Raw genomic sequence first — 26,141 nt, 5'->3', positions numbered from 1 at the left:
AAAAGATACTTTATAAGGGTAAAGCATTCTGATTAACATTCATGTTACCTCACAAGGGCTCGCCAGTTAGTTCACTCCTGGCTGAAGAAAAGATGCAGGGAGATGAATGCTGTTTGCACTCGTTTCATTTCATACAGGCCTGATGCCATTAAGCTGTTTAAACAGACTCTCTGCAGCAATAGCTGGAACTGTGACCGTGTGATTCCTCGGCGCCGGGGGCAGCGTGCCTCGTGGCACATTAACCCAGTGAGTGCTCAGAAGGGAAAGCTGCCTGCCACCTCACAGCAGCAGCATGTCCCACCTCGTGGTGCGCGGCAGACGGATCAACTGGACTCTGGTGCTGGTGCTGGGGTATCTCTTTTACCTCCTCCTGGGGGCCATGGTGTTCCAGCTGCTGGAGAAGCAGGCAGAGGCCCAGTCTCGGGACCAATTCCAACTGGAGAAACTCAAGTTCCTGCAGAACTACACGTGCTTGGACAAGCAAGCCCTGGAGCAGTTTGTGCAGGTAAGAGGAGCAGGCTGCCCAGCTCTGAGCTCAAGGCTTAGTTTGGTCCTGGAGGGTTTATCCATTTTTACTAAAAATGAGTAGGTTGATTTAACATCTGTGCAATTAAAGAACTAGCCGTCTAAAGAAAGGCAGATGCTATGCAAGCTCCCTCCACACAGTTCTGCCATTTCACCTCAGTCCTGACCTACAGCATGTCTTGCCTTTTCCACAGTGAGGCTCCCCAAACACACACTTCTGCTGATGCAATTGAGGGCTGCCTCACCATAATTCCCCTCTCCCAGTCCTGTGCCCAGCTCAGCCCTTTGGTACTGCACTGATAAACACTATTGCAAACCTTAAGAAAGAAAGGCAGCTCTGCCAATGCACCTCAGCCCAGACTTGTATCGTCTCTGCACATCTCTGCCTGGACCCTGTCCAGCAGCACCCCTTGCTATTCCAGCTCTACCCCTTTCAAATACCATGAGCTATGCCATATCATACTGTGTTTTTGGCGAGTGGATAAAGGTCCACAAGGTACCAGGTTAAGATGCGTAAACTCCATTTCATTTGTTTCCTCAGGCAGTATTTGACACCAGGTCTGCAGAAGTGAAAGCATGTACAGTGAGATCTTTAAACACATTTACTTTGTCATTTAGAGGAACCAACATAACATGTATTTGCATCTGGTCCAATGTGCACTCAAAATAAATGGGTTTTAAACTTAAAACAGGTTCAAGGCCAGTTGCAGTACCCTCTAAGGTTACTGAAAGCTGTGCTCCTTGGTTGTAGTATGCAATAACAGGGCAATAAGAAATCCTTGAATCAATCAGAGCTCTTCTTCATGCTTCTAATTTCTCCAGCAGCAGACTGGGAGCCTTTCCTTCTGCTAACTGTTTCAGTAAGGCCATTAAACTACTCCAAACAGGATGCCAGTTTGCATTGTATTCTTGGTCTGATGGGTTTCCACTGATCAATTTCCAGATCAACAAAAAGCCTGACAGGCACAGTAGATGAACTTGATAGAAGAGTGAAGTACAGATCACAAAGGTAGCAGGAAGTGAATGATTCTGCCTGAACCTTGGTCCATTAGGGCTGCTGGGTAATTACAAATACTGCAATGTATTACTTGTTGAGTGCTTTGCACTGCACGGAATATGACAGAGAAGAGAGCCCTGATGCCCAGATACGAAGAGAGGATGACTCCCAGCACTATGCCCAATTGGGATATCTTCATAGGGCTAATGTGTTATTTAGTCCAGTCCCTAATAACCTAGGAAGCTCCCTGAGAGCCAAATTCTCCTGTCTTACACCAAGAGAACTATATTAAAAAGAAAGGGGTTGCACTGGTGTCATAGAAAGAAGAAATTTGCTGAGCCTCTAGTTGTATTGAATACATAGAATGTTTCAACTGCTAGCTGTTCTGGCCAGAACCAGCAGAGGGCACCAAAGTATCAGCTATCATGTATCAGACTTGAAACAACTCCCTCAAAAACAACTCACTAGATCACAGGAAGAGCTGTGAAGGACAAGCAGAGAACTGTGTGTCATCCGTCACAATGCCTTTTAGACACATTTCCAGCTATTATTAATAAGAAGAAATAAAACTCTTCCAAAATGGAATCCCTAGCTCTGAGAGCACAGCTAAGAAACCATCACCGGTCGGTAGTCTTTATTGTCTACCTGTTCAATCATGAGACGCCCGTCTACCCAATCTAAAGTGTTGCGCTACTCTGAAAAGTGACTGTGTAAAAGGCATTGTTGCAGCTCTGTGCTTATTGTGTGCCAGTGTCATGGTGTCGGCTTTGCTCAGTTAAATTGAAAAACTGGACTTTCTGACTCCCAGCCCTGCAAATCCACCCGCTGGGTTCTGAGAGTCAAAAGTTAGTGTTGCTTCTGGCTCATAGATTATCTCCAGTAACTGTGTTTGGACTTGACCTCCATTAACAATTGAGCTGATTCTTCAAGAAGCAGATTCCTGTTGTTCCATCTCCATTAGCGGTGTTGGCTCTGCAGGGCTAGAATGAGAAACACTGAGATGGGCCTGATCTGAGCAGCCTGGAACATCAGGAATTTCACATAAAACTTTGTGATCTGGGCCCATCTCTGGTAAAAACATATTTCAGAAAATGAAGTAGAGCTGACCCTAGATACAGACAGGAAGCAAAATAGCTGCATAAAGAGGAGCCATTTTTACAGTCACTTTGCTGCCCAGGCCCACGCTTCCAGACATTTGTCAGATAACATCAATCCTGACACACAGGGCCAAACCCTTGGCGATGGCTAAGAAGAATGCAGTGCAGGTGGGGAGGAAGGAATAAAAAGTGGTATAAAGTTCACCTTTGCTCTCTTCAGCTCCTGTGATAGCTCTATGCAGGGCTGGTCCCCTTGCAGAGGGCTCTCTAATTTACATTGGGTGCTAATGGTCCCAAGAGAACCAAAAAGGCAGTGATAGATTGGTGCAGTATTGGAGAATACCAGCTATAGCCCTTTTCCCCAGCCATATCCCACTACACCAGCATCAGGGGTGGGAAGCAGTAGAAGCCATTCTGCTAACGTTTTGTCCCAGAGGATCCTTCTTATGCTGGAATGATCTGCCTGGGTCTGGATATGTCGACGGCACAGCCAGATCCTGCTAGCGTTGAGTCACAAAGCAGACAAACCCCACTGGAAGATATGGTCCACAGTGTCAGGATATGGGTGTGACGGTCCAGAGATGGTGTTTATGGCTGGAGTATTTAAAAGGTGTTTTAAAAATGCATTACATTTTCCTTCTGCACGGCATGTGCAGTTTAGTGGAGATTATACTTCAGAGCATTTGCACTTTGAACTGCAGAGAATGGAGAGTTGCTCCTTGTGGACCATGGATTAGACCTGAGGTTCTTTTAGGCATTCTGAGTGGCAAAGGACTGAGATTTGTACCTCAGTGCAGTCTGAAACTTCATTCTTCTCTCCTCATTCTCACTTAAAAACACAGCAATCATTTTGTATAGTTTGATTTGTCAAACTCCCAGAAGAGGTTTTTAAAGCTATTTGGTAGTAGAAGGGAGAGAAGCATGACTGGTGCTACTATAAAGGAATCGAATGTGGCCAGATGCACAACAGTCTTAACTGATGGGTTTCACGCTCTTTGCAGATTCCCAGATGCTGTAAGAATTGTTACTGAAAGAATAATGTAAGGTTTTAAACCCCAACCAACCAAAAGTTGTGTTATCAGTGTGCATCAGATCAGCTAACATTTCAGAAGCAGTGCAATCCACATTGCCCTGGAATGAGGCATTGCAAAGATAATGTCCCAGCAGCAGTCAAGGGTTTTGGTTTTGAATGAGCATCCCCCAACCTTTAGTGCTGATCTCCTGGTTGTTGGGTCATTGAGGCTGAGATGGCTATCAGGGCCACACACTCCGCTCTTCTAGGTCTTGTGTCACTCTAGAAGCAACCCTTTCTGTTGATTAAAGAGCAGGGTGGTGGGTGCACAAATGAGGTTCATTCAGTCACCTGGTGGAAGGGTGAGGGCCAGGACCTTGGAGCTCAAAAGTGAAGAGAGGAAAATAGAACAGGTCCTCACAACTCCAACAGATGCCACCATCCTGTGGAGGGAATATTACAGCAGCCAGGCAACATTCTATTCACCCAGAGGCATTTAGTTGGTGTAGTGAGGCGGCCTGGTTCCCTGACGCCCCGGAGGGGGACGAGCCCTTCCGGATGCCAAAATGGGCAGAGCCAGTGGAGCTTGCGCCCACCCCCCAGAGGTCAGGGAGCAGGACAGGAAGTACAAAAGCCCAACCCCAGAGCTCACTAGAGGCCTGGCTGCTGGAGAAGCCAGACGCCTGTGGCCAGGTTCCCAGTTGGGAGACTCCTGCAATTTGTGGTTGACCCAAGGACTGGCCAGATGCTGACCAGACCCCGGAGAAGCTGGTAAACCTCCCTGTAGCAAGCTACCCAGAGGAGCTGCCAAGCCTACCGCTCGCCAGGTACCCAGAAGAGCCCATGGTGCTTGATTCCTTGGAAGACTCCGTCCAGACGCAGGTACCTCTAGAGGGGGAGGTAGGAAGTAGCTCGGGGGCAGCCGACCCTAGTCTGGCTGCAGCACTGCCAGAACCCGTCAGTGTGTTGTGGCCAGGATCCCCACTGATGCAGCAGCGGGTCTTCTGCCACTGCTAGGGCCCCGGGCTGGGATGCAGTGGAGTGAGAGGGCCTGTGTCCCCCCTGCTACCCAATATGCGGGTGTCAGGCTCCCCCTCTCCCAGGTCATTCAGAGCCAGGACCTGGGCCTCCTAAACCTATTTGTCTGCCCAGCCCCTGCCTGAGGGCCTGAGCTACAGACTCTCTACTGCCCCGCCCTGACCCAGGACCTGAGTTATTGAACTGTTCGCTCAGCCCCTGCCTGAGGGCCTGAGCCCCTGCCTGTTTGCCACACAGCCAGGCTAATTCCCCAACTCACTTGACCTAGGTAGCGAGGCGGCCTGGTTCCCTGCCGCCCTGGAGGGGGACGAGCCCTGGCCGAACCCCCTACAGTTGGATATAAGGATCTAGGAGTTATAGTGAATCACAAATTGAATATGAGCCAACAATGTGATGCAGTTGCAATAAAGGCTAAAATCATTCTGCAGTGTATGTGTTATAGGTAAGACACCAGAGGTAGCTGTCCCACACTACTCAGCACTGGTGAGGCCTCAGCTGGAGTACTGCATCCAGTTCTGGGTGCCACACTTTAGGAACGATGTGGACAAATTGGAGGGATTCCAGAAGAGAGCAACAAAAATTATAAAAGAAAACCTGGCCTATGAGGAAATGTTAAAAAAACGGGCAAGTTTAATCTTGAGAAAAGAAGACCAAGGGGGGACCTGATAACAGTCTTCAAATATGTTAAGGGCTGTTCTAAAGAGGACAGTGATCAGTTATTCTCCATGTCCACTGAAGGTAGGCCAAGAAGTAACGGGTTTAATCTGCAGCAAGGAAGATTTAGGTTAGATATTAAGAAAACCTTTCTAACTATAAGGAAGCTGAAATAGGCTTCAAAGGGAGGCTGTGGAATCCCCATCATCAGAGGTTTTTAATAACAGTTTAGACAAACACCTGCCAGGAATGGTCGAGGTATAGTTAGTTCTGAGAAGTGCAGGGGGATGGACTAGATGAATTCTTGAGGTCCCTTCCAGCCCTAGGATTCTATGATTTTTGATAGACAAGTAAAACATTTCATATTACAACTGAATTTGGGGAGCTGCACTCCCTTTGCCCATGTTGACTTCGGCCCACTTCAACACCCAACAGGTGAGAGCAGTCTAGAGCAGCAGAGGATGTCTCATTAATTATCCCCAGGCTATCAGACAGAAAGGAAAGGCCTGGAGATGATTGGTGGAGATACTGAGAAGTTATAGCTAAAAACAGAACTCACCCTCATGATGTAGAGGTGAGCCAGCCACTCCTCCCCCTCCACCCACAAACATGCATGAGTCACACATAAGCCTGGGATGAGATGGAGAGTGGGAGGGATGGAGGAGAAGCAACCTTTGTTTTTATGGTTTAGCATCACATTGTTTCCCTAATTCAGGCACTTTCAGTGCCCCCTCTATTATGGTCCCTTCATCCTCTAGCAAGTTACTGAAATGTTCATACTTGAGTGCTCCTGTTTTCCAACAAGGAGGGCACAGGCCCCTGGCCTGCTCTACTCCTCAGGCCTTTGCTGAGCCACTGAGAGACCTATATCAGGTCCTTCTAGTCAAACTCTAACCTGTCTAGAAACTCTATTGCTTATTACACATTTAAGCTTGCTTGAGACATCCATCAACCCACTCACCTGTCCATTCTTTTACCTGACAATCTCTTTATCATGAGCCTATACATGCTGCTCACCTGTCTGTCTTGTGCTCTTCTTCTGCTTCAGGTCATCCTGGAAGCATGGGAGAAAGGGGTTAACCCAGAAGGAAACTCTACCAACCCCAGCAACTGGGACTTCAGCAATTCTTTCTTTTTTGCAGGAACCGTTGTCACAACTATAGGTGAGGCAGCCTCTCTTCCTATTAACCTCTTCCTCTGACAACAGATGCTTCCTCCAACTGTCCTGTGAAAGACTGAATCACTAGTGACAGCTAGATAGACTAGACCTGTCAGGAGAGTCTGTATCAGTGTGGGGCTTATTTAAAGCACCACATTTTCGGCCAGTCTCCAATTCTGCATGTTCATTTTGCACACCCAGCTTATTGCACCTTCAAAAGTGGGCACATGCCCATTTTGCAACTGCAAAGCCTTCATTTGCATATGCAGGTTGGGTGGCTGCGCTGTGTGTGCAAGACAGGTACTGCATCTGCTTGTGCAAACCAAGTTAGTTGCATTCATCACAAAATTGGAGACCTGAGCTGAAAATCAGACCCCTAATGTGGAAGGATAAGACATTTTTAAATAATAATTTTTCATGTCCAGTGTTCTTTTGATAGTGACAAAGATTTGGGGCCCAATCAGTGGCTGTGCCATTTTCTCCAGCCAGAATTCTGTCTGGAAAGGTGTGAATAAGCTGGGCCTCAATGGAACTGAACTAAACTGACCTTCTAAACCTTTGGAGGTTCTTCCATGGGCAGTAGTCCAACTCTAGAGCCTTTTAATGTAATTGTCCCTTTTTTCTCTCCTTCACTGCAGGTTACGGTAACTTGGCCCCCAGTACGGTGGCTGGGCAGGTGTTCTGTGTGTTTTATGCCTTGTTTGGGGTGCCACTTAACCTGGCCTTTCTCAATCAGCTGGGGAAAGGACTCAACGCACACCTGCTCACTCTGGAGAGATGGGTGCACAAGCCAGGCCGTGCTCGGGTACAGTGTCCATTTTTAAAGCTAATTGGTTTTCTGAAATAGGTGGCACCTCAGGCTTCGCTGCTGCCTATTTGTGTGTATGTCCTGGGACATCATAATCATGTGTCCTTTCTATATCAGGAAGTTAACACGTCACATTTATAGATGATGACTTTGAAGTAATTTGCTCTTGTCTGAAGGAAACGATCTTTCCCTGTCTTAAGCCCTGATTACCCAAAACACATTAGCATGGTCTTAACTTTGAGCATGTGCCCAAGTCCCATTGATTTTGATGGACTACAAGTATGTACATAAGTGCTGCACTGAATCAGCCTACTGTGCCCAGCCTGTAGTAGTTTTAAACTACAGTAGAACCTGAGAGTTACAAACACCTCTGACAAAGTGGGTATTCACCCATGAAAGCTCATGCTCCAATAGGTCTGTTAGTTTATAAGTTGCCACAGGACTCTTTGCTGCTTTTACAGATCCAGACTAACATGGCTACCCCTCTGATATCTGAAATGTTTGTACCTTTAAACAAAATGTTGTGATTTTCTTTTAAAAGTTTACAACTGAACATTCACTCAATACATCTTTAAAATTTTACTATGCAGAAGAAAAATGCTGCTTTCCCTTTATTTATTTAATAGTTTACATTTAACATAGTTAAATGCTGCTGCTGCTGCTGCCTGATTGCTTACTCCTGGTTCCAAATGAGGTGAGTGGTTGACCGGTCAGTTCATAATTCTGGTGTTCGTAACTCTAAGGTTCTACTGTATGCCAAGACAATTTCATTTTTTATTGGTCCATTCTAATCTGACATCCCTTCACCAATTGGACCAGCAACTCTGCACTTAATTCTTTTCCCTCTCTTTTTACTCTCTTTTTAAATTAAGATAGATATTCACTCTCTGTGGGTAAGACCTGTCAGTTGGTCACCCAGTCTGAGTCAATCCAGATTTTGGAAAACAAGGTAAATGGAGAAAATCTGTTCTCCATATTTCTGTATAAAGGCTCTGTGGCTGGCCCCTGAAATCAGAGAAAAGAGAGATTAGAGAAGACTCTCAGATACCCGATCTATGAATGGCCCTTTGGTAAATCTATGGCCCATTCTGGCACATTCTGTTTTCTCAAAGTGGAGTCTCTATGTCTGTCTGTCTCTCTGGATCGCTCATCTCTAGGACCTGCTTTAACTGCTCATTCACTTTAGAAAGTCACAGTCCAGGAAAATAGGTTAGCTCTAAACTAGCGTTAGGAAATTAATTGATTATTTTTCTAGCCATTCCTGGCTAGTCACCTTCCCCTACCCTATCGGTTTGTGTGATAAAGTTCTTACATCCCAGACCCCCGAATGAATGAATGAATGAATAATAGTAATACTTAGCACTTTTTATGTTCAAAACAGTCTGCAGACATTATCTTACTAATCCTCACAACACCCCTGGAAGATAGGTAATGAATTATTTTACATTGGGGGAAACTGAGGCAGCGACAGTAAGACCCACACTTTCAGACTTGCAAATTCAGTAGTCATGACTGTGAGTTCATTCAAGGTAAATGCATGCACAGAATTAGTCATGTATTTGTTGGCCATTGGCGTCAATGATTATCAACTCTCACCATTTTATCACAAGCCATACATATTTGGTGTTTTTGTTAAAGGTCCATCTCCTGGAGTCATGTGAAAATCTCAGCTTTCATTTAAATAAAATTAGTTTCTAGTCCTCTTGGTTGCGAACAGATGTTTGAAAATGTGATCTGAGCTCACCCAAGGTTCAGAAACTAGAAGGCAAATAAAAAGAACCCCTAATGAATTATTTTTTTAAACTTTCGTGATTTTTTGAGACCTGACTCATGATTTTTGAATGGTTGGCACTAGCAGTACTGCTGATGAATCCATTACTAGAAGTGCTTCAGTATCTGTAGGGAGACAATATAACCAGGTCAGACTGCAGTTCATGGGAGAGGATGAGCATTTCTCCCTTCCATCTTGTCCTCTGATACCTACAATAATTGGGTTCTGTGGTGTACTGTACTTTCTACAAACCAGCAGCAATAAAAAAAATCCACTAGCCACCCCGTGACAGATACTCAATACCACTGAGCTGCCATTTTCCTTCTCTCCTACAGGTAGTGCAGACGCTGGCATTGGCCCTCTTTCTGACTGCTGGGACCTTGCTTTTTCTAGTATTCCCACCTATGATCTTCAGTTATGTAGAAGGCTGGAGCTATGGAGAAGGCTTCTACTTCACCTTCATCACCCTCAGCACCATTGGATTTGGGGATTATGTAGTAGGTAATGAAGGGATGGGGTTGGATGAACTTTATAGGCCTGTGTTCTTAGGCCACTGTAAATTGGGAATAACTCTGCTGAAGTTAATGAGTTACACCAGTGCAAGTTTGGCATAAGTAGATGAGAATCTGGCCCTATGTCTCTACTAAGACTGCCAACAAGGCTGTTAAGTGTTGCCAATTGTGGTGATGAGTATAGATTCTTGTCCACTGAGAACTAGACTAAGACCCACCAAATTCATTTCACACAGGACACTGAATACTGATTAGATAGTAACTGTTCCCAACCCGGTTTAGAGTGATCCACAGAAATAGAGGTGAAAGACTCTATATCCCACTACTAATCCTCCAAACCATCCAGTCCCAATTAGTGTCACCCACGTATGGACTATACAAGAAACTCTATCAAACGTTTTTAGGAATCAAGCCATGTCTAATACTGAGCTGCCAGGGATTATAATTACAGGGTGAATACTATTAGCAAGCAGAGGCCCTTGTAAGAAAATGTACCAAAGGTCAGCATATAATCCCCAGGGGCACTGGCTGTGCCCTAGAGTCACTGCCAGAGAGGAGCCTTTCTCCTTTCTCTGCACCAGCTCACTTAAGCAATACACTTAACATATGAGGTAGAGAATGTCCACATGTGTAGAAAGAACAATAAGTTCTGTCACCTTCTCTGGGGTTTATACTCCCCTCACTTCCCAGAAGTTTTGTGTGTGCATTGTGAGAGCCTCTTTGCCTTAAGGCCTGGCTGTTACACTGTGGAGATCAGTGATGCATTTGGTCCTTAGCTGATGCACTGACCGTTCATTCACTAGAACTGCCATATGGGTATCAGTGACACACACACACCCATACACAAAATGGCACTATTTGCTTGGTAATGTATTCAGCAAATAATATCTGATCCTCTCTGTTCAGAACTCAGGCATACTGCATACTACAGAAAAAAACATGGGTGTAATAAACTATGGGTGTGGCTAAAATATTATTCTAACATGTTAGAGAACCAGATGTAGAATAAAACATGCCTTTCTATATATGGTTATAACATGGTCATTTCCCATCAACACAGGCTAGAATGAATAATTTTACATAGCCCTGGTTAAGGTTAAACACCACATATTAGTTGAAGTTTGATGAAAGTAACAGCTTGATTGCATGGAGATGCCACAAATTGAGTAAATCAGTCACATCACTTTCTTGTTCTATTTATTAGATGTACAGCAGGTACAGTAAAGTGGTCATGATAGGCTTAAATGGGTTACCCAGAGTAGTTTAGGATGGAGCCATGCTCCGTGCCACTCTTACTTCTTGTTCAGTCAGTGGAAGTTTTCCCTTCACTGTGTTGTGATGCAGTTAAATAAAGCAGCAAGTTCCCAGGCTGCAGTTCTGTGTGCAGATGGGGCCTTACAATTTTGATTCCATCTATTCCAAGCCGAACCTCAGACACTGGGGATATGTCTACACTTAAAATATTACAGCTGCGTTGCTGTAGTGCTTCAGTGTAGACACTACCTATGTCGACAGGAGGGGTTCTCCCATCAGCATAGGTAATCTACCTCCCCAAGAGGTGGTAGTAGGTCGATGGAAGAATTCTTCTGATGGATACATGGGGACTTAGGTCAGCTTAACTACACTGCTCGACGTGTGGATATTTTCCACAGTCCCGAATGACATAGTTATGCTGAGTTAATTTTCTAGTGTAGGCCAGGTGTGAGCAAAAAAACATGGGAATTGTTCTAGGACATATGCCCACATACAGTAGATTTTGTGTGGGGGATCTGTGTGGCTCACATGACCTCACAGCAGATCTTTGCATGAGCTTGTGTGTGTTTTGCATCCTGTTGGCTTGTTTGCCAGTGCCAGGGGTCCAGTCTAACATGTTAAGTTTCACGTTTTTTCCAGGCACAGATCCTAACAAGCACTACATCTCGATGTACAGGAGCCTGGCGGCAATTTGGATTGTTTTTGGCTTGGCCTGGCTTGCTCTGGTCTTTAACTTGGGAGCTGACCTGATGGAAAAATTCCTTCAGCTAAAGTGGCACAAGCCTGGCACAGCAGAAGAAGCCATTACCAAGATGGAGGATGACCCTGATCAACCCAGAATCCACATACCGAGCTGAGAGAGGCTCATGGAGAGCACTTTAGAAAGAGCAAGGCTCCCCTGCTCCTGCCTCATACACACCAATCAAGCTTTCTGGGTAAGAGATTGCTGGCTCTAAACCACAGGTTGCAGACTATCTCCAAGGGAGAAGATATTTTCAGAAGAAAGGAAAGCCCTTCATAGTGTAAAGGCAGCAGCTGAATAAAAACCTTTGAGGGAGTGGAACTGTAAAACAAACATCCCAGTATTCATCATTCACTTTCCACTCAACGACCCCCTGGTGCAAGTTCCCCTGAAATAATTAATTACCATCCCTCTGATTTGATCTTTAGCTACTGGAATTGAATTCTGTTGATCTCTGGCGTTCAGAAATCCATAGCGACTGCCTCACAGCGAGGGTGGGAATACCTGACATCAAGAGAGCTGAGCTGAATTTCACTTCCAAGCAGACACAATGAGAAAAACAGGACCAGGCCTGGCCACCTGTTTAACCACATTCATCAAATGAAGCTTTTCCTGAAACCTCTTGGCAGACTTTGTCCTATATGTTCAGTGGTTACATTTCTATCATTGTCCATCTGGGCTGAAAAGCTTCTCCTTAAAATTGCTTAGAAACACTGTGTCCATTTTAGAGCTGTCTGCATTGTAAGAACTTCATCTGGAATAAACAGGCATCTGATACCAAATCCTGATCTCCCAAGTCCCTTGATAATACCAGTCCCTTGCTCAGTGACTATTGATGCAAGCAGACGTCCTTATTTCCTGCCAGTTCAGAAATCCTCTGCCAATGTGTGGTACCTGCTTTGGGCCCATTCATTAAGAAACTCTCATGGACTATGTGAAGTTGGTACTGTCCATTCAGACCTAAGCAAAACTGGCTGACTCCTCCCATTCCAAATCCTGCTCTCTGTTACATGCATGGCATTAGTTGGTGAGAACAAGGAGTCTGATTTTCTCACAACTGTTGTCAGCCAAGAGTAACAGCTCTTACATCAGTCAAGGAGGTGGTAATGCAAAAAAAAGCCACACGTGTGGAACGATCCTGTTGTTGAAACATAGAAATATGGGTCCCACATACAACAAACTTTATAAAGAGTTAATCAAGAACGTCTTCTACAGATATGCTTGTAACCATTATGTCATAAGCTACTTCTGTATGTGCAATGCTAATAACGTATATTGATAACTTATTAACCCGTTATAAACCTGTTATCAATGGAACCTTCATATACAGTGTGCCCCAAATACAACCTGACTGACAGAGTTAACCAGCAGTGGCCCATGACTGATTGATTACAGTTCACCACATGACAGCCTCTCAACTAGCAATTTGATATTTCACTGTGGGAAAGATGTCTATAAAATCTGCAGCAAATTGTGCGGCCTGGAGAAGGAGTGCACAAGGTGTGAAACTCATTCCACACATCTGCTCTGCTGGGTTCTGTGTTCTGTGGAGATTCACAACAACGGCTTGATTTTGCATCTTACCTCGTACCTGTTTTCCCCACTGATGATTGGAACCTGGAGACTCCAGGCTGGGTGCTCAAGTCTGAAATGCTGGGAAATAAGAGTGGACAGCTCCCAGTTATTGGGCTTGCTCAGTAAGGCCCATGACACCGTCACCCCATTCTACACCTCATTCTCATCTACTACCTACCTTACAGCGCTTGTCTATCTCCACTCTCCTAGCACTGATCTCCCCTCTGTCCCTTCACACAATCTCCTAAATGAGCACAAGAACCGCCTGCTCTGTAGTCTCTGCCATCTGGCACAGCTGCTTTGTATCTCTGTGAGTTAGCTAGCTCTCCATATTTTTGCAACTTGCATCTGAAAATCTCTCTTACCTATATCCACTCTTTTCCCTCCCTCAGACCAAATGCTCACATATAGTCATTAAATACTGTCTTTACACCACTGTCTTTGTAATTTATATTATATTCTGTCTTATATTATCTAGCTCTATGAAACATTGTGGGCTGCCATTTGTATGAACGACACGATCAGGTACCAAATAAAGTTATACTGACTTGTGCATACGATCCAGATTCCATCCCACCCCTCCTGTCTTCCACACCTTCCTCACCCAACCTAGGCAACACAAACCATATGTGCCAGGCCATAGGCTAAAGGTGGTGTACAAAATACACACACACACACACACACACACACACAAATTGCAGTTGGGGTCACTACTTCCTCAGCCCAGGACTTCTACCAGTATATAGCTCCATTGCCGGCCATTGGCTTTGCCAAATAGCAGCAGAGAAACACTGACATGATTTTTGTCAGTTTCCAGTGTCACCCACATGATTTTGAATAGAGCCGGGCAGCAAACCCTTTTCCCATCCCACAATTATTTTGAAGAATTTGAAAATCTGTATCGTCCCCAATTGGGACAAAAATCTCAAAAATGTTCATGAAATGGGAAAAACAAATTGGTTTGGGTCAATTGAAACATTTTGCTGCAATGATATTTTGAAATGTTTTGTTTCCCTTTTTCCCCTTTGATTAACTCTTTTTAGTCTAAATAGCTTAAAATTTGAATGAAAAAGTCATTCTGAACCAGTACCTTGGAATTCTTTGTTTTGAAAACATCAAAGACACATTTCAACAATTTCAAAAGTTTTTTTTCAATGTTTTTTCGAGTCAGGAGATTCAATAGAACTAACCTTGCTTCACAAAGTTTTGGTTTTGATGACGCTGCACTTTTTTACACACACACACACACACACACACACACACACACACACACACACACACACACACACACACACACACACACACACACACAGAGGCCCAAGTTCTGAATAGTAAAAGTGAAAGCGTCCAGAGACTTGTTACATTCACAGTGCTGCTGCTGCTTTTGACGACACTCTGAGTAGCTGCAGAGATTCTGGAGTTGTCTGTCTGCAGACTCAGGAAGATACATTGGTGCTGTATCAGTTCACACATGAAAGGTTTTCTTAAGAACCATAATGGCTAGAAAACAAATTACAAAAGAAAGAAAAATCTTAAATTCTGCAGATGGTGATGATTTAAGGCTCCTCACACTCACCAGGGGGAAAAGTTTATTTTTCACCATTGTCTAGTGGATTTTTCAAGCCTTGGACAAGAGCCTAGAGATCATGGAGATGCCATAAGAGCTCTGTTGTTCAGGTTACACTGTGATTTGCACTTAAAGCAGGGACAAAATACTTTTTTTATGTATGACTAAGAGTGCAGTGTTTCTCAGTGGGTGCAATTTGAACCTCAGGTGAGTTCTGAGGGGATGGGCGCTGGGGCACAACCTACCAGCTGGGGAAAATAAAATGGCTGAAAATCTACTGCTGAAGAACACTATATAAGAGCCAGGCCAGGCATTATTATGGTATGGTCACTAAGGAGCCAGGGGAAGATAGGAAAAGGGGAATCTTGCCCCCCCCCCCCCATTCCTGTTGCTACAGTGCAATCTCTGCTTCCTGTACAGAGTGGAGTTCTCTCAACTTCCTGTAAAGTGCTCGGCTCTGGTGCAGGGGAAGCAGCACTCCTGAAGTTGTGGAGCTGGCATTGAAGCCTGTGTAAACAGGATTGCCCCAGAGCTGGGCACTGTGTGGATACATGAGCATCAGCAGCCACTCCATCCCCAACCGGCCACCAAGATGGCACCAGGCCTCTAACTAGCAAGCCTACCAGCACACCCATCCCAAAGATCTCCCCTCAGTCTGGCAACCCCTGCACCATCCCACCGCAGCAGGTCCCTGAGCACCAATATACCACCTGCAATTTTTTCCATGGCCCCAGTCTCAGAACCTTGTGGATTGTGGGATGTTAAGTGGATCCTAACAGGAAACTGAAAGTGTTTTTTGGGTTCTGAATGGAGGAAGGTTGAAAATCCCTCATACGTTGTATCCTCCCCAGACTTACGACACTTACTCTTTGAGTGCAGAAAGAATTTGCTGGGGATTTTCATTTTCATCTGTTAATTAGTCTATGAATTATTGGTATTTTAAGTGGCCCCCCTTTAGGAGCTTTTGAGATGAGCCTAATCTTTTTCTTCCCTCTAGTTCCTTCTAACAAAGGAATTCCTGATTTAGATTTGAAAATGGGCTCAGTTCTTGACAGAAAACCTGAACTCTCATCTGTTACGTTGTTTTATATACCTTATCATTAATAAATGTATTAAATAGCTTAAGTACATATCAGTAACCTTTGTGCATGATTATGTTTCATAGTATGCACTGTGCAGCTGATCTGGTTTTTACATGGTGTGACAAAGTTCCTCCTCTACCTTGGTGGGTCCTGCGCTTTTTGGCAGATTTGCTCACCTCAGTGATCTTCCCCACAGTCTGGATCAGCTCCTCCTGTGTCTGATCAGGAGTTGGGAAGTTTGGTGGGAACCCGGGCCTGCCCTCTACTCCGGGTTCCAGCCCAGGGCCCTGTGGATTGCAGCTGTCTATAATGTCTCTTGAAACAGCTGCATGACAGTTACAACTCCCTGGGCTACTTCCCCATGGCCTCCTCCAAACACCTTCTTTATCCTCACCACAGGATCTTTCTCCTGGTGTCTGATAACGCTTGTACTCCTTAGTCCTCCAGCAGCACACCCTCTCACTCTCAGCTCCTTATGCCTCTTGCTCCCAGCTCCTCACACGCACTTCCTCTCCACTGGCTCCTCCCCGTCTGACTGGAGTGAGCTCCTTTCTAAACCCAGGTGCCCTGATTAACCTGCCTTGATTGGCTGCAGGTGATCTAATCAGCCTGTCTGCCTTAATTGGTTCTAGCAGGTTCCTGATTACTCTAGTGCAGCTCCTGCTCTGGTCACTCAGGGAACAGAAAACTACTCATCCAGTGACCAGTATATTTGCCCTCTACCAGACTCCTGTACCCCACTGGTCTGAGTCTGTCACAATGGTCATAATGTAAAAATATACTAGAAATGTATCTGTGTTTTTGAGATAGGCAATGCAGACTGTAACCATCTTTTCCTCCTTTGTCCCTCCAACACATGGTATCTGGAGACATCTAATTTTAAGATTATAACTCACATACGATTATTAAATAACAGTACTTTGGAAAGTAAGAGGTAAGGCTCTGCAATGCAATTTTCAGTTCTTTGACGCATGCATTGCAGGTGACTATTGTTGAACCGAAAGTGAACATGTGAAAGAGACTATTATGCTGCTGGTGCGGTTGAACGTCACTGTGGTAGTGATTTAATGCTTGGAGGCTGCTTGTATGTTGAGTGTGGATGTTGCCTTAACTCATTCATTTGTGTTAGGAGAAAATGCATCTGAGCAACTTTAACTGTAAAGGGTTAGATTGCACCTTTAGGCACAGCCCTGAAGCTCTCCTTTCCATCCCCTGTACCAGCAGCAATTACAACAGTCCCTTGGACAGCTCAGCTGTTCTGGTAAATGGTTGTAGCCAAGGATCCATCCACTCTCCTCCTCCTCTTCCGCTGTTCTGGGCATTGGGGTCTAAACAGACACACGGTCTGGGTAGCTTTCTCAGGGATTTAAGGTGCGCCTCTTACTTCGCTGCATGGTCACAATCTGTCCCTAAATTAGTCAAGCTTGTGTCCAAAAACTGTTTTGCTTTGTTTTGTGGAGACCACAGAGATTGGTCTGCTGGGGTGATGAGGCATACTGTATATACTCTACTTGAATTCAGGGTAGCATTTGACACAGTCCTGGACAACAGGCTAATTCACCAAATTAGCAAATTCAGCATAGAAGGCACCAGCCCTGTATGGATAAGGAATAGGTTAGATGAGGGTGGCGGGAGGTCTCATATTTTTCATAGAATGGATCACACCTTGATGAAGAGAATGCCTCATGGACTCCTTCCCCTCTCCCCCACCCCTCTTCACCTTCACTTATTAGCCCTGTGGCAAGTTCATCAATCACTTACATGGAAAAGTCATATTAAGAAAATATTTTAACTGCCTTTTAATGTGATTTAGCAGCAGGAAACAAGGAGGAAAGCCAGTTCTCTGCAGATCACCATAAAGTGCCTCTCAGATCACAGGGAATGTGCCACTGGGTAAGATGATCAAGGTCAGTTTCCCCTGATGGAAGATGATGATGAGTGGAGTCCCTCCGAAAGTGGCAGAGGGCCTGCTGGTTTCATTCCCAAGTATAAAGGACTCAGAGGGAGGTTTCACTAGTAGGGACTCCAGGCTTCTGGATGACACTAGATCGCCCAACAACTAGAGTAGATGTATGGAACCAAACACAGAAAAACTTAGATAGGTGGGCACTATCAGGGGACTATCTGTGAAACAACAAGAATGGTGGTCAAGGGTAGTCAGATGGGATGCACATTAAGCATAATGGTTCTGCGGTACACACTGTAGGACAAGGATGGAGAACCATGAAGCAAAATGACTGGTTGAGGGCAACATGGCACAGTGGCACCAGAAAGTTTGAGTGGCCACCAGAACCCCTGGTGAAGAGCCTGTTAGTCTGCAGCTGGGGAGCACATGGTGATCCGGTCCTTCTGAAAGGAAACTCAGAGGCACAGCCCAGAAAAGGGCCACAGGAGTGTGGCAAAGAGGGAGGGAATGGCTCAGGGGACTGGTAATATCAGCTGGAGCTTTTCCCATCTGATCCCTGGGAAATTGTGGTGGTGCCCCAGACCTGCTGCTCCTATACAGGACAAACTATCTACATTCACATGGGTCAGGCCCCTGTGGTACCAGAGAGCGGGGCGGGATAGGGGGGCACATAGAGACTGAAGAGGAGTCTGGGTGCCCCTGATCCACCACTTCCGGGGGTGCCAGATGCGCCTGACTCCCTCATCACTGGGACAGGGGTGGTGCCCCCCCGATCCCCGCTGCACAGGGTTGGAGGCGGGGAGGCCCCTCTCTCCCCAGCCCCATTGGAGCGGAGAGGCCCTGGGCTCCACTAGGGCCGCCCCCGGCGCCCTTTCCCCGCCCCCCGTGTTGCCTGCCTGCGGCCCCGGCCGGTGCTCGTCCGGAGTCTGGGGAGGCGCGGTGCGATGTGCAGGGCGCAGGGGGACGCCGTGGCCGGGCGGCGCGGGTGGCGGCTGCCCGGGACCGTGCTGCTGCTGCTGGCCTACGTGGGCTACCTGCTGCTGGGCAGCACGGCGTTCTGGGCGCTGGAGGAGCCCGCCGAGCGCCACTCGGCGCAGCAGCTGCTGCAGGACAAGTGGGAGCTGCTGGGCAATTACACGTGCCTGAAGGGGCCGGCCCTGGAGCGCTTCATTCAGGTAGGGGGCTGAGGACACCCTCCGGAGGCGGGGGCGGAGGATCTGGCGATCCCCTCCCAAGGGGAGGTGGCTTTGCGCTTCCCCCCGAAGGGGCAAGTAGCCATAGCCCCTGGGTGGGCACGTGGTTGTAGAATCCTAGAATATCAGGGTTGGAAGGGACCTCAGGAGGTCATCTAGTCCAACCCCCTGTTCAAAGCAGGACCAACCCCAACTGAGGAGTAGGGGGCAGCTGGGTGAGATGTTGCGTGAGTGGTGCCCCTTCCCTGGGGGAGCTCCAGGAGGAGCAGTACCAATGCATGGCTAGCACTCAGGGGCTTTGGGACTCTCTCTGCTTGAAGAGATCAGCGTGTCCATCCCTTGGCTGGCAGGTGCCTGTTTAGGACGCAGGCTCTTCCCTCAGATATCTTCTTATCAATCAGCCTTTCTTGGAAAGCGTCTTGAAGGTTTCTTTCTGTGTCCTGTTTTCCTTAGCCTCCTGCTGCCTGTTTGGCTTCGCTGAGCAATTAGCCCTTAAAGTCGGGGTAGTCAATTATTTTTGGTCAAGGTCCAAATTTCTTGTTCAGGGTGTAGTCAAGGTCTGGACTCCAGTGAAATGTGTTTCACACCGCAATAGCAATAATGATCATAAGTAAATAAAAAGATTTCGGGGTCTGTTTGAAAGTGTCTGGCCATCTGGATTTGGCCCACAGTTTGCCTATTGACTGACTACCCCTGCTGCAGGGCCTGGCAGGGGGCAGTTTTGTTTAGCCATGTACTTGACTCTGTGGGATTAAACGGATGTGAATCACACCTTCTGTTTCAACATGTATCTTTCATCACCTTCCATCTGCTTACCAATGTGTAATTCACACCCCCCGCCCCACACCTCACCTGGGAGCTTGTCCCAGCGCTGGATTCCTGCGATGGATGGTGTGTCCTTAGGGAGCCCCGCTGGTTTCAGTCCGTTCCACATGCTATCAGCTGGACTCTAGATTTGTAAATCTGCATATGAATTAGGCAGACCTGTCCAGTGCTAGTAATATCCTATGTATTCCCCAAATCATCAAGGCAACAGTATTCCATTTTATACCTGTACAGAGTCTGTCATATTTAAAAGTCATCTTATGTCTCTTAAAATGTAGCCATTTCATCCCTCCTTTTCTTAGACTGGTGTGTCATTTTACTTAATTTTGCTCCCCCCCCCGCCCCCATTTGCTTCTGACGGCTAAAAATATTGTTATTAATAAGTAGAGGTTTTGACATTTCCAGTGACACTTTTAGGAACAATTTTTGAATTGTGGGGCTGCCCCAATCTTTAACATTTATTTTCCCCAGTCTGTTTAAATTTAGCCATTCTGTCCCAGTAATTTTTCTGCAATTGTTTGCAATGTGTCTGTTCTCCAGGTATCTCTGGCCATATTTTTGTTATTAATATGATTCCTAAATATCTTTCTCCCCTCATTTATCCTGAGTAAACTGTCAATCTTTAAGCCACCTGGCTTGGTAGAATAGAGATAGTGGTAGAATTTTTCATTGTAAGATCCTGGCCAGTTTTCTAAGGGCCAATTGCAGGTTATATTGCTTCATTTTAACAGTGAATCAGAATGCATTACAGCATATGTTATCTTACCAGTGATAACGTCGTATAATAACTAATACGGAAACGTCTTTGCAGAGAGTTTAATTGGCGTCAAGTATCAATTTTTGCCAATTTTCTATTCATTATTTGAAAGAACAAGTGTCAAACAAGCCAATACAAAAAACATGCTTGTAAATGATGCTGAGGATATTTCCATAACAACTGTGCAATGCCTAAACAGGGCAAATATATTCTTGCTGAAACCCCTCGGGGCCACACATGGGCAAAACGGGGGCAGTTTTGGTTTTGCAGAACCTCTGCATCTAGCAGGTATTGGTTTGGAAAACCCCAAATCCAACCCAGGAGTGATTTGGATGCAAAGCCCACTTGACCTAAATGTCTCTGGTTCAGGAGAGTGCGAGAGACTAGATAAGTGGTTCTTGTTTGGGCTCATCTCTGTTTCAGATAGGTGATTTGGGTTTTGCCAAACCAAATGCTCGTGGTGGTTTGGATGGTAGTGTCATCCTATCTGACCCCAGTGTGGGTAAATCTTTGCATTTTTGTTTCATCTGTGCAAAAAACCCACCATCACAATTGAGCTTTGTTAAGAGTCTTAGCAGAGATTGTGAGGATTGACTTGGAAAAGGTAGCCGATAGGGAGGGGGGTTTTCAACCTTACTGACTAAGATCTAACAATATCCAGTGGCTATAAGTCGAAGCTAGATAAATTCAGCCTTGAAATGAGAAGCAATTTCGTAGCAGGAAGAAGCAGCAACACTGGAACAGCTCATCAGAGGAGATGGTGGACTCACCATGGCTTGTAGTCTTTGAGGTGAGATCAGATAACTTTCTGAGAGAAATCCTACAGCCAAGGGCAACAGAGAGATGGGGGGAGGTTGGGGTGGTTGGTCATGATGATCCCCTGGCCTAGGAGCTGTGAAACTATGAATCCAACTGTTCATCCCTCTCTCCATGTGCCAGGAACAGGAAGTTCTACATTGCCCTTAACGTGATCATAACACTTGCAGCTCTTCATTAAGACAATTACCATAACCAAACTTCATGCTTCAGGTTTCAGCCAGTCACCTGCAGGGGTCTGGAAGGAATTTCACAATGCCTGACCCCTGTTCACAGTTGGCCAGATGTATTCTTGGCAGGGATAGAGGAGTGTGTCACCTTCCTCTGAGGCATCAGGGATTGGCCACTGCTGTACACAGGACACCAGATGGGGTGGACAAGTACACTGAGGTGATGCAGAGAATCTGCTTTCTCAGATACTTGGCTAGTGTCGAGTCTTGCTCACGATTGCCAGATTTGGATCAGGAAGGAATTTTCCCTCAAATGATATTGGCAGAGACCTTGGGTTTTTTTCTTTTTCCTCTACAGTATGCAGCATGGATCGTCTAGGATCATTTCGACATATCTCATGCAATCAATTACATTGGCCTCTATGCCTGTGGCACACAACAGTTTAGTCTCTTGAGGACTTGAAATATTTTAGTCTAATCCAAGGTATTGGCCTCAATATAGGGTAAATTTAATAGCCTGTGATACACAGGAGGTCAGACTAGATGATCCAATAGTCCCTTCTGGCCTTAAATGCTGTGAAACACTATTAGGCTGATTGTCCCGTTCTCTCACCCCCAGAAGCGATAAGACTGTAAGCTCTTTGGGGCAGGGACTGTCTTTTTATTATATGCAGTACAGTGAGTAGCACAATGGGGCGCTGATACCTACTCTGGCCCCTAGGCTCTACCGTAATAGAATGAATGATATCATCCACATTGTGTGCTAACTGTACAAACAACCTAGTGCAACATTTGAGTTGCGCTAATTAGCCAGAGGAAGTAGGAAATAAAGCTGATGAGTCCAGTTTTGCATTTCACAGTATGTGCTCGACTTCAAAGTCTCACTCATATCCTTGAGAGAACAAGCAACATCTGGCAGATATCAGTCCCTTTGCTCAAGCCTGGATGGTGCTCCAGTACTACAGTGGTGAATGCAGTGTAGATAAGCAGCTATATAGAAGAGAAGAATTGCTAAATCCCACGATGGGTGCTGGGCGCTTTACAGAATAAATACAAAGGCATGACGTTTGCTCTGAGGAGCTTACAATGCAATTTTTAGATGAAGGAGAGTAACAAACAGTAATGGGGGATGGGTGAAGAAGGACAAAGTTTACAGTTAAAGGGATTAGTGATAAGCTAGTCACAGTGCCACAAAGAACCAAAAGGCCTTTCCAGTGTGTTTTTGCTGATTTGTTTTACCACGTGCAGTGAAAATGGGAGACCCACATTCTATTCTGAGCTCTGACTTCTCATTGTTCGCTGTGGTGCCGAAGGTAGTTTTGAAGCCAGCTCTGTCCTCCCTGACTAGAGATTGGCCGCAACATGCAGTGAAGGAACTTATTGTATGGGCTACAGAAGACCTAGATGGGGAAGGAAGTTAAAGGGTTTTTTTCTTACTCTTGTTATTAAATTAGAAGGTTCTTGTGCCGGCTGGACTTCCGGCTACATGAAACCCTGGCCTGATCTTGAATAGCCTTATATATTTTTTGTTTAATAGGTTTTCATGATAAGTTTAATGAAAATCCCAAACAAATCACACAAGAGCCCCCTTCTCTTCCAGTTCCTGTTCCAATTTCCTTTGTGGCATTGCTTGGATACTGTGTGTGGTACATGCACACAAAAAACAAATAAAATGACCTGTTCCCTCAGTCATCTGTTCACCCACTGGTTACCTGGCAACATCATGATCGGTCCTATCTCATCATCATGTTGGTATTCTAGACACATAATTTGATTACTTGCAAGCTAGGAAAGAGCTGGACACAGTGGTTATGAAAAAGCAAAAGAAGTGGCTGGGCTTTTTAATTACTTTGACATATTTCACAGTCTGTGAAGTTCTTTAGCATTGTTTATATACAAAGCTTTCTCATTAGGGTTACCTCCAAACATTATTATTAACCGCATTTATTACGGTAGAGTCCTGGGGCTGACAGCGGATGAAGTCTCATTTTGCTACACACTGTACAAACATATAATTTAATATCCTGTTTATTATGGTTGTGCCTTGTAACTGACCAAGATTGGGGCTCTGTTGTGTTAGGCCAGGGGTAGACAACTTATGGCACGTGAGCTGATTTTCAGTGGCACTCTCACTGTCCAGGTCCTGGCCACCGGTCTGAGGGGCTCTGCATTTTAATTTAATTTTAAATGAAGCTCCTTAAACATTTTAAAAACCTTATTTACTTTACATACAACAATAGTTTAGTTATATATTATAGACTTCTAGAAAGAGACCTTATAAAAACATTAAAATGTATTACTGGCACACAAAACTTTAAATTAGAGTGACTAAATGAAGACTAGGCACACCACTGCTGAAAGGTTGCCGACCGATGTGCTAGGCACTGTACAAACACAGTAGTAGACAGTCCTGATGAGCTTAGTCTAAACAGACAAGACAGACACAGGGTGAGAGGAAAGGTAACATACAAGTAGAGTGAGCAATGCAGTGTGGTGGTTGCAAATGTCATGTTAGTTCAGCGATTTTTTTTTAATTTTGTTATGTAAATCCTTCAGTGGAATGATGGGAGGAGCTAGATGGAAGGACAAAGGAAGGGAAGGGCAGGAAGGGTTGGAGAAAACAGTCAAAGCACACGGGGGCAAGAACGTTCAGAAGCAGTCTGATGGCAACCATTTAATTTCATAAATTAGGTAGTGTTCATAAAAGGTGTTGGATTGACAGCCCTCGAGGCTAAAGTTTATTACATATCCCCAGAACAGGTACAGCTTGGACAACAGCAGAGCAGGCTTTGTCCACATGCTACTCCTTTCCAAAGTGTGTCTGCTGTACCCTGGAGAGACCACCTCTCAGGAGGAGAAACAGGTGCAGTGTCCTCGGTCTCTTTAATCCTTGGCCATACTTCTGAGACTATATGCAAAGGTGCCGTGTGTGATGTGGACAGCTGGTCACAAGGAACTGGACTGAAAGCATCAGCTCATGTTGCACAAAGCACCAATCAGCCAATAGATAGTGACAGCTTTGGTTGACAGGTTCAGACAGATGGCTTAGATGAGAGAGGCTCTGTAATCAGGAGAGGATGGCTTAGGTGGCTAAGCCTGGTGTTATATAAACTATTATTTGCTTTCCGGTCCCCTTGATTGTTTTCATTCTGTTGAAAGTGTATTCACCACCTTTTCCAATCCCGTCAGGCTCCTTTTCTCCCTTCTTCTGCACTACATTTCTCAGCACAAGACAAGCACTGGTGCAATGAAGCTGGGTTGCGTTTTTGGATCTAATACATCAGAATCCTGGAGCCCACCCATGCACCTCCCACAGTTGCCTATTTCTGATCTAGAGTTGTTCCATATGCACGCCCAACTACCCACCACGCCAATCACACACACATGAATCAGACATACATTTTTAAAGACTGGGACATCATAGCTAAGAGGAAGGTTTCTGTAAAGAGCTATTCAACCTAAAGCTCCAGATCTAAACATCCCGAACTTTGAAGAAGCCTAGTTTTCTTTCCGGCTTTAAGAACACCTAACAAACCTTCTTTCATTTGTGATATACAAGAAAATATATCCCTCAGCGGCTGTTCACCACATAGGCTGGATGTGTCGCTGTGCCTGAACTGAACTGGTTATCCAGACTTTCTCACTCCCTTTGCTGTGATGTATGCCAGGATTGTGGACTCCGCTGCAGCTACAGTTGTTGAACTTCTTCAAAGACTCTGGAATATGTAATATACTTAGACTTCTGTCAGGCGTTTGACTTGGTACCACACGACATTTTGATTAAAAAACTAGAATGATATAAAACAAACATGGTGCACATTAAATGGATTTAAAACTGGCTAACTGATGGGTCTCAAAATATAATTGTCATTGGGTGGGTGTGTTTCAAGTGGATTCCTGCAATCAGGACTTTGGAGCGGAGCCCAAACCTGGAGTGCAGACCAGTAGGTTTTATGCCTGGAGCTGGAGTGGAGTAATTCAAATATCTGATTTCTCCAAATCCCTGCCTGCAATGATCAGTTCTTATCCCTACACTATTTAACATATTTATCAATGACCTGGAAGAAAATGTACAATAACTGATAAATTTTGTAGATGACACAAAAATTGTGGAGTGGTGAATAGTGAAGAGTCAAGTCACTAATAAAGGCTGATCTGGGTCATTTGGTAAACTGGGCGCAAGCAAACAATATGTATTTTTATATGGCTCAATGTAAATGTGTACATCTAGGAACAAAGAATGGAGGCCATAGTTACAGGATGGAGGACTCTGTCCTGGGAAGAAGTGACTCTGAAAAAGATTTGGGGGTTGTTATGAATAGTCAGCTGAACGTGAGCTCCCAGTGTGACACTGTGGTCAGAAGAATCAGTATGATCTTTGGTTGCATTAACAGAGGAATCTTAAGTAGGAGTAGAGAGGTTATTTTACCTCTGTATCTGGCACTGGTGTGGCCGCTGCTGGAATACTGTGTCCAGCTCTAGTGTCCACAATACAAGAAGGATGTTGATAAACTGGAGAGGTTCCGTGAAAAACCTCAAGAATGATTAAAGAATTAGAAACTATTCAGTGATAGACTGAAGGTGCTCAATCTGTTTAGCTTAACAAAAAGAAGGTTAAGCGACGAGTTGAAAACAGCCTATAACAGGAATAGGCAAACTACGTGGCCCGAGGGCCACATCT

At 45.2% G+C, this 26,141-nt stretch overlaps 2 protein-coding genes across 2 annotated transcripts in view; both read left to right on the top strand.

Annotated features, from left to right (window-relative positions):
• Nucleotides 1-292: 292 nt before the first annotated feature.
• Nucleotides 293-11,684, top strand: KCNK16 (potassium two pore domain channel subfamily K member 16). The gene is made up of 5 exons (XM_030557280.1): nt 293-505; nt 6,372-6,486; nt 7,121-7,287; nt 9,397-9,562; nt 11,467-11,684. Exons 1-5 carry the CDS (start codon nt 293-295, stop codon nt 11,682-11,684), a joined length of 879 nt encoding a protein of 292 aa, XP_030413140.1.
• A 6,959-nt stretch (nt 11,685-18,643) lies between these two features.
• KCNK17 (potassium two pore domain channel subfamily K member 17) overlaps nt 18,644-26,141 on the top strand; it is a 50,835-nt gene continuing 43,337 nt past the window's right edge. The window contains exon 1 of the mRNA XM_030557279.1: nt 18,644-18,874. Coding sequence (XP_030413139.1) covers nt 18,644-18,874 — 231 coding nt within the window. The remainder of the gene's footprint in view (nt 18,875-26,141) is intronic.

This window comes from Gopherus evgoodei, chromosome 3 (assembly GCF_007399415.2).
Source record: "Gopherus evgoodei ecotype Sinaloan lineage chromosome 3, rGopEvg1_v1.p, whole genome shotgun sequence".
Classification (NCBI taxonomy): Eukaryota; Metazoa; Chordata; order Testudines; family Testudinidae; genus Gopherus; species Gopherus evgoodei.
The sequence above is the reverse complement of the archived record's forward strand: the minus strand, read 5'-3'. Positions and strand labels throughout refer to the sequence as shown.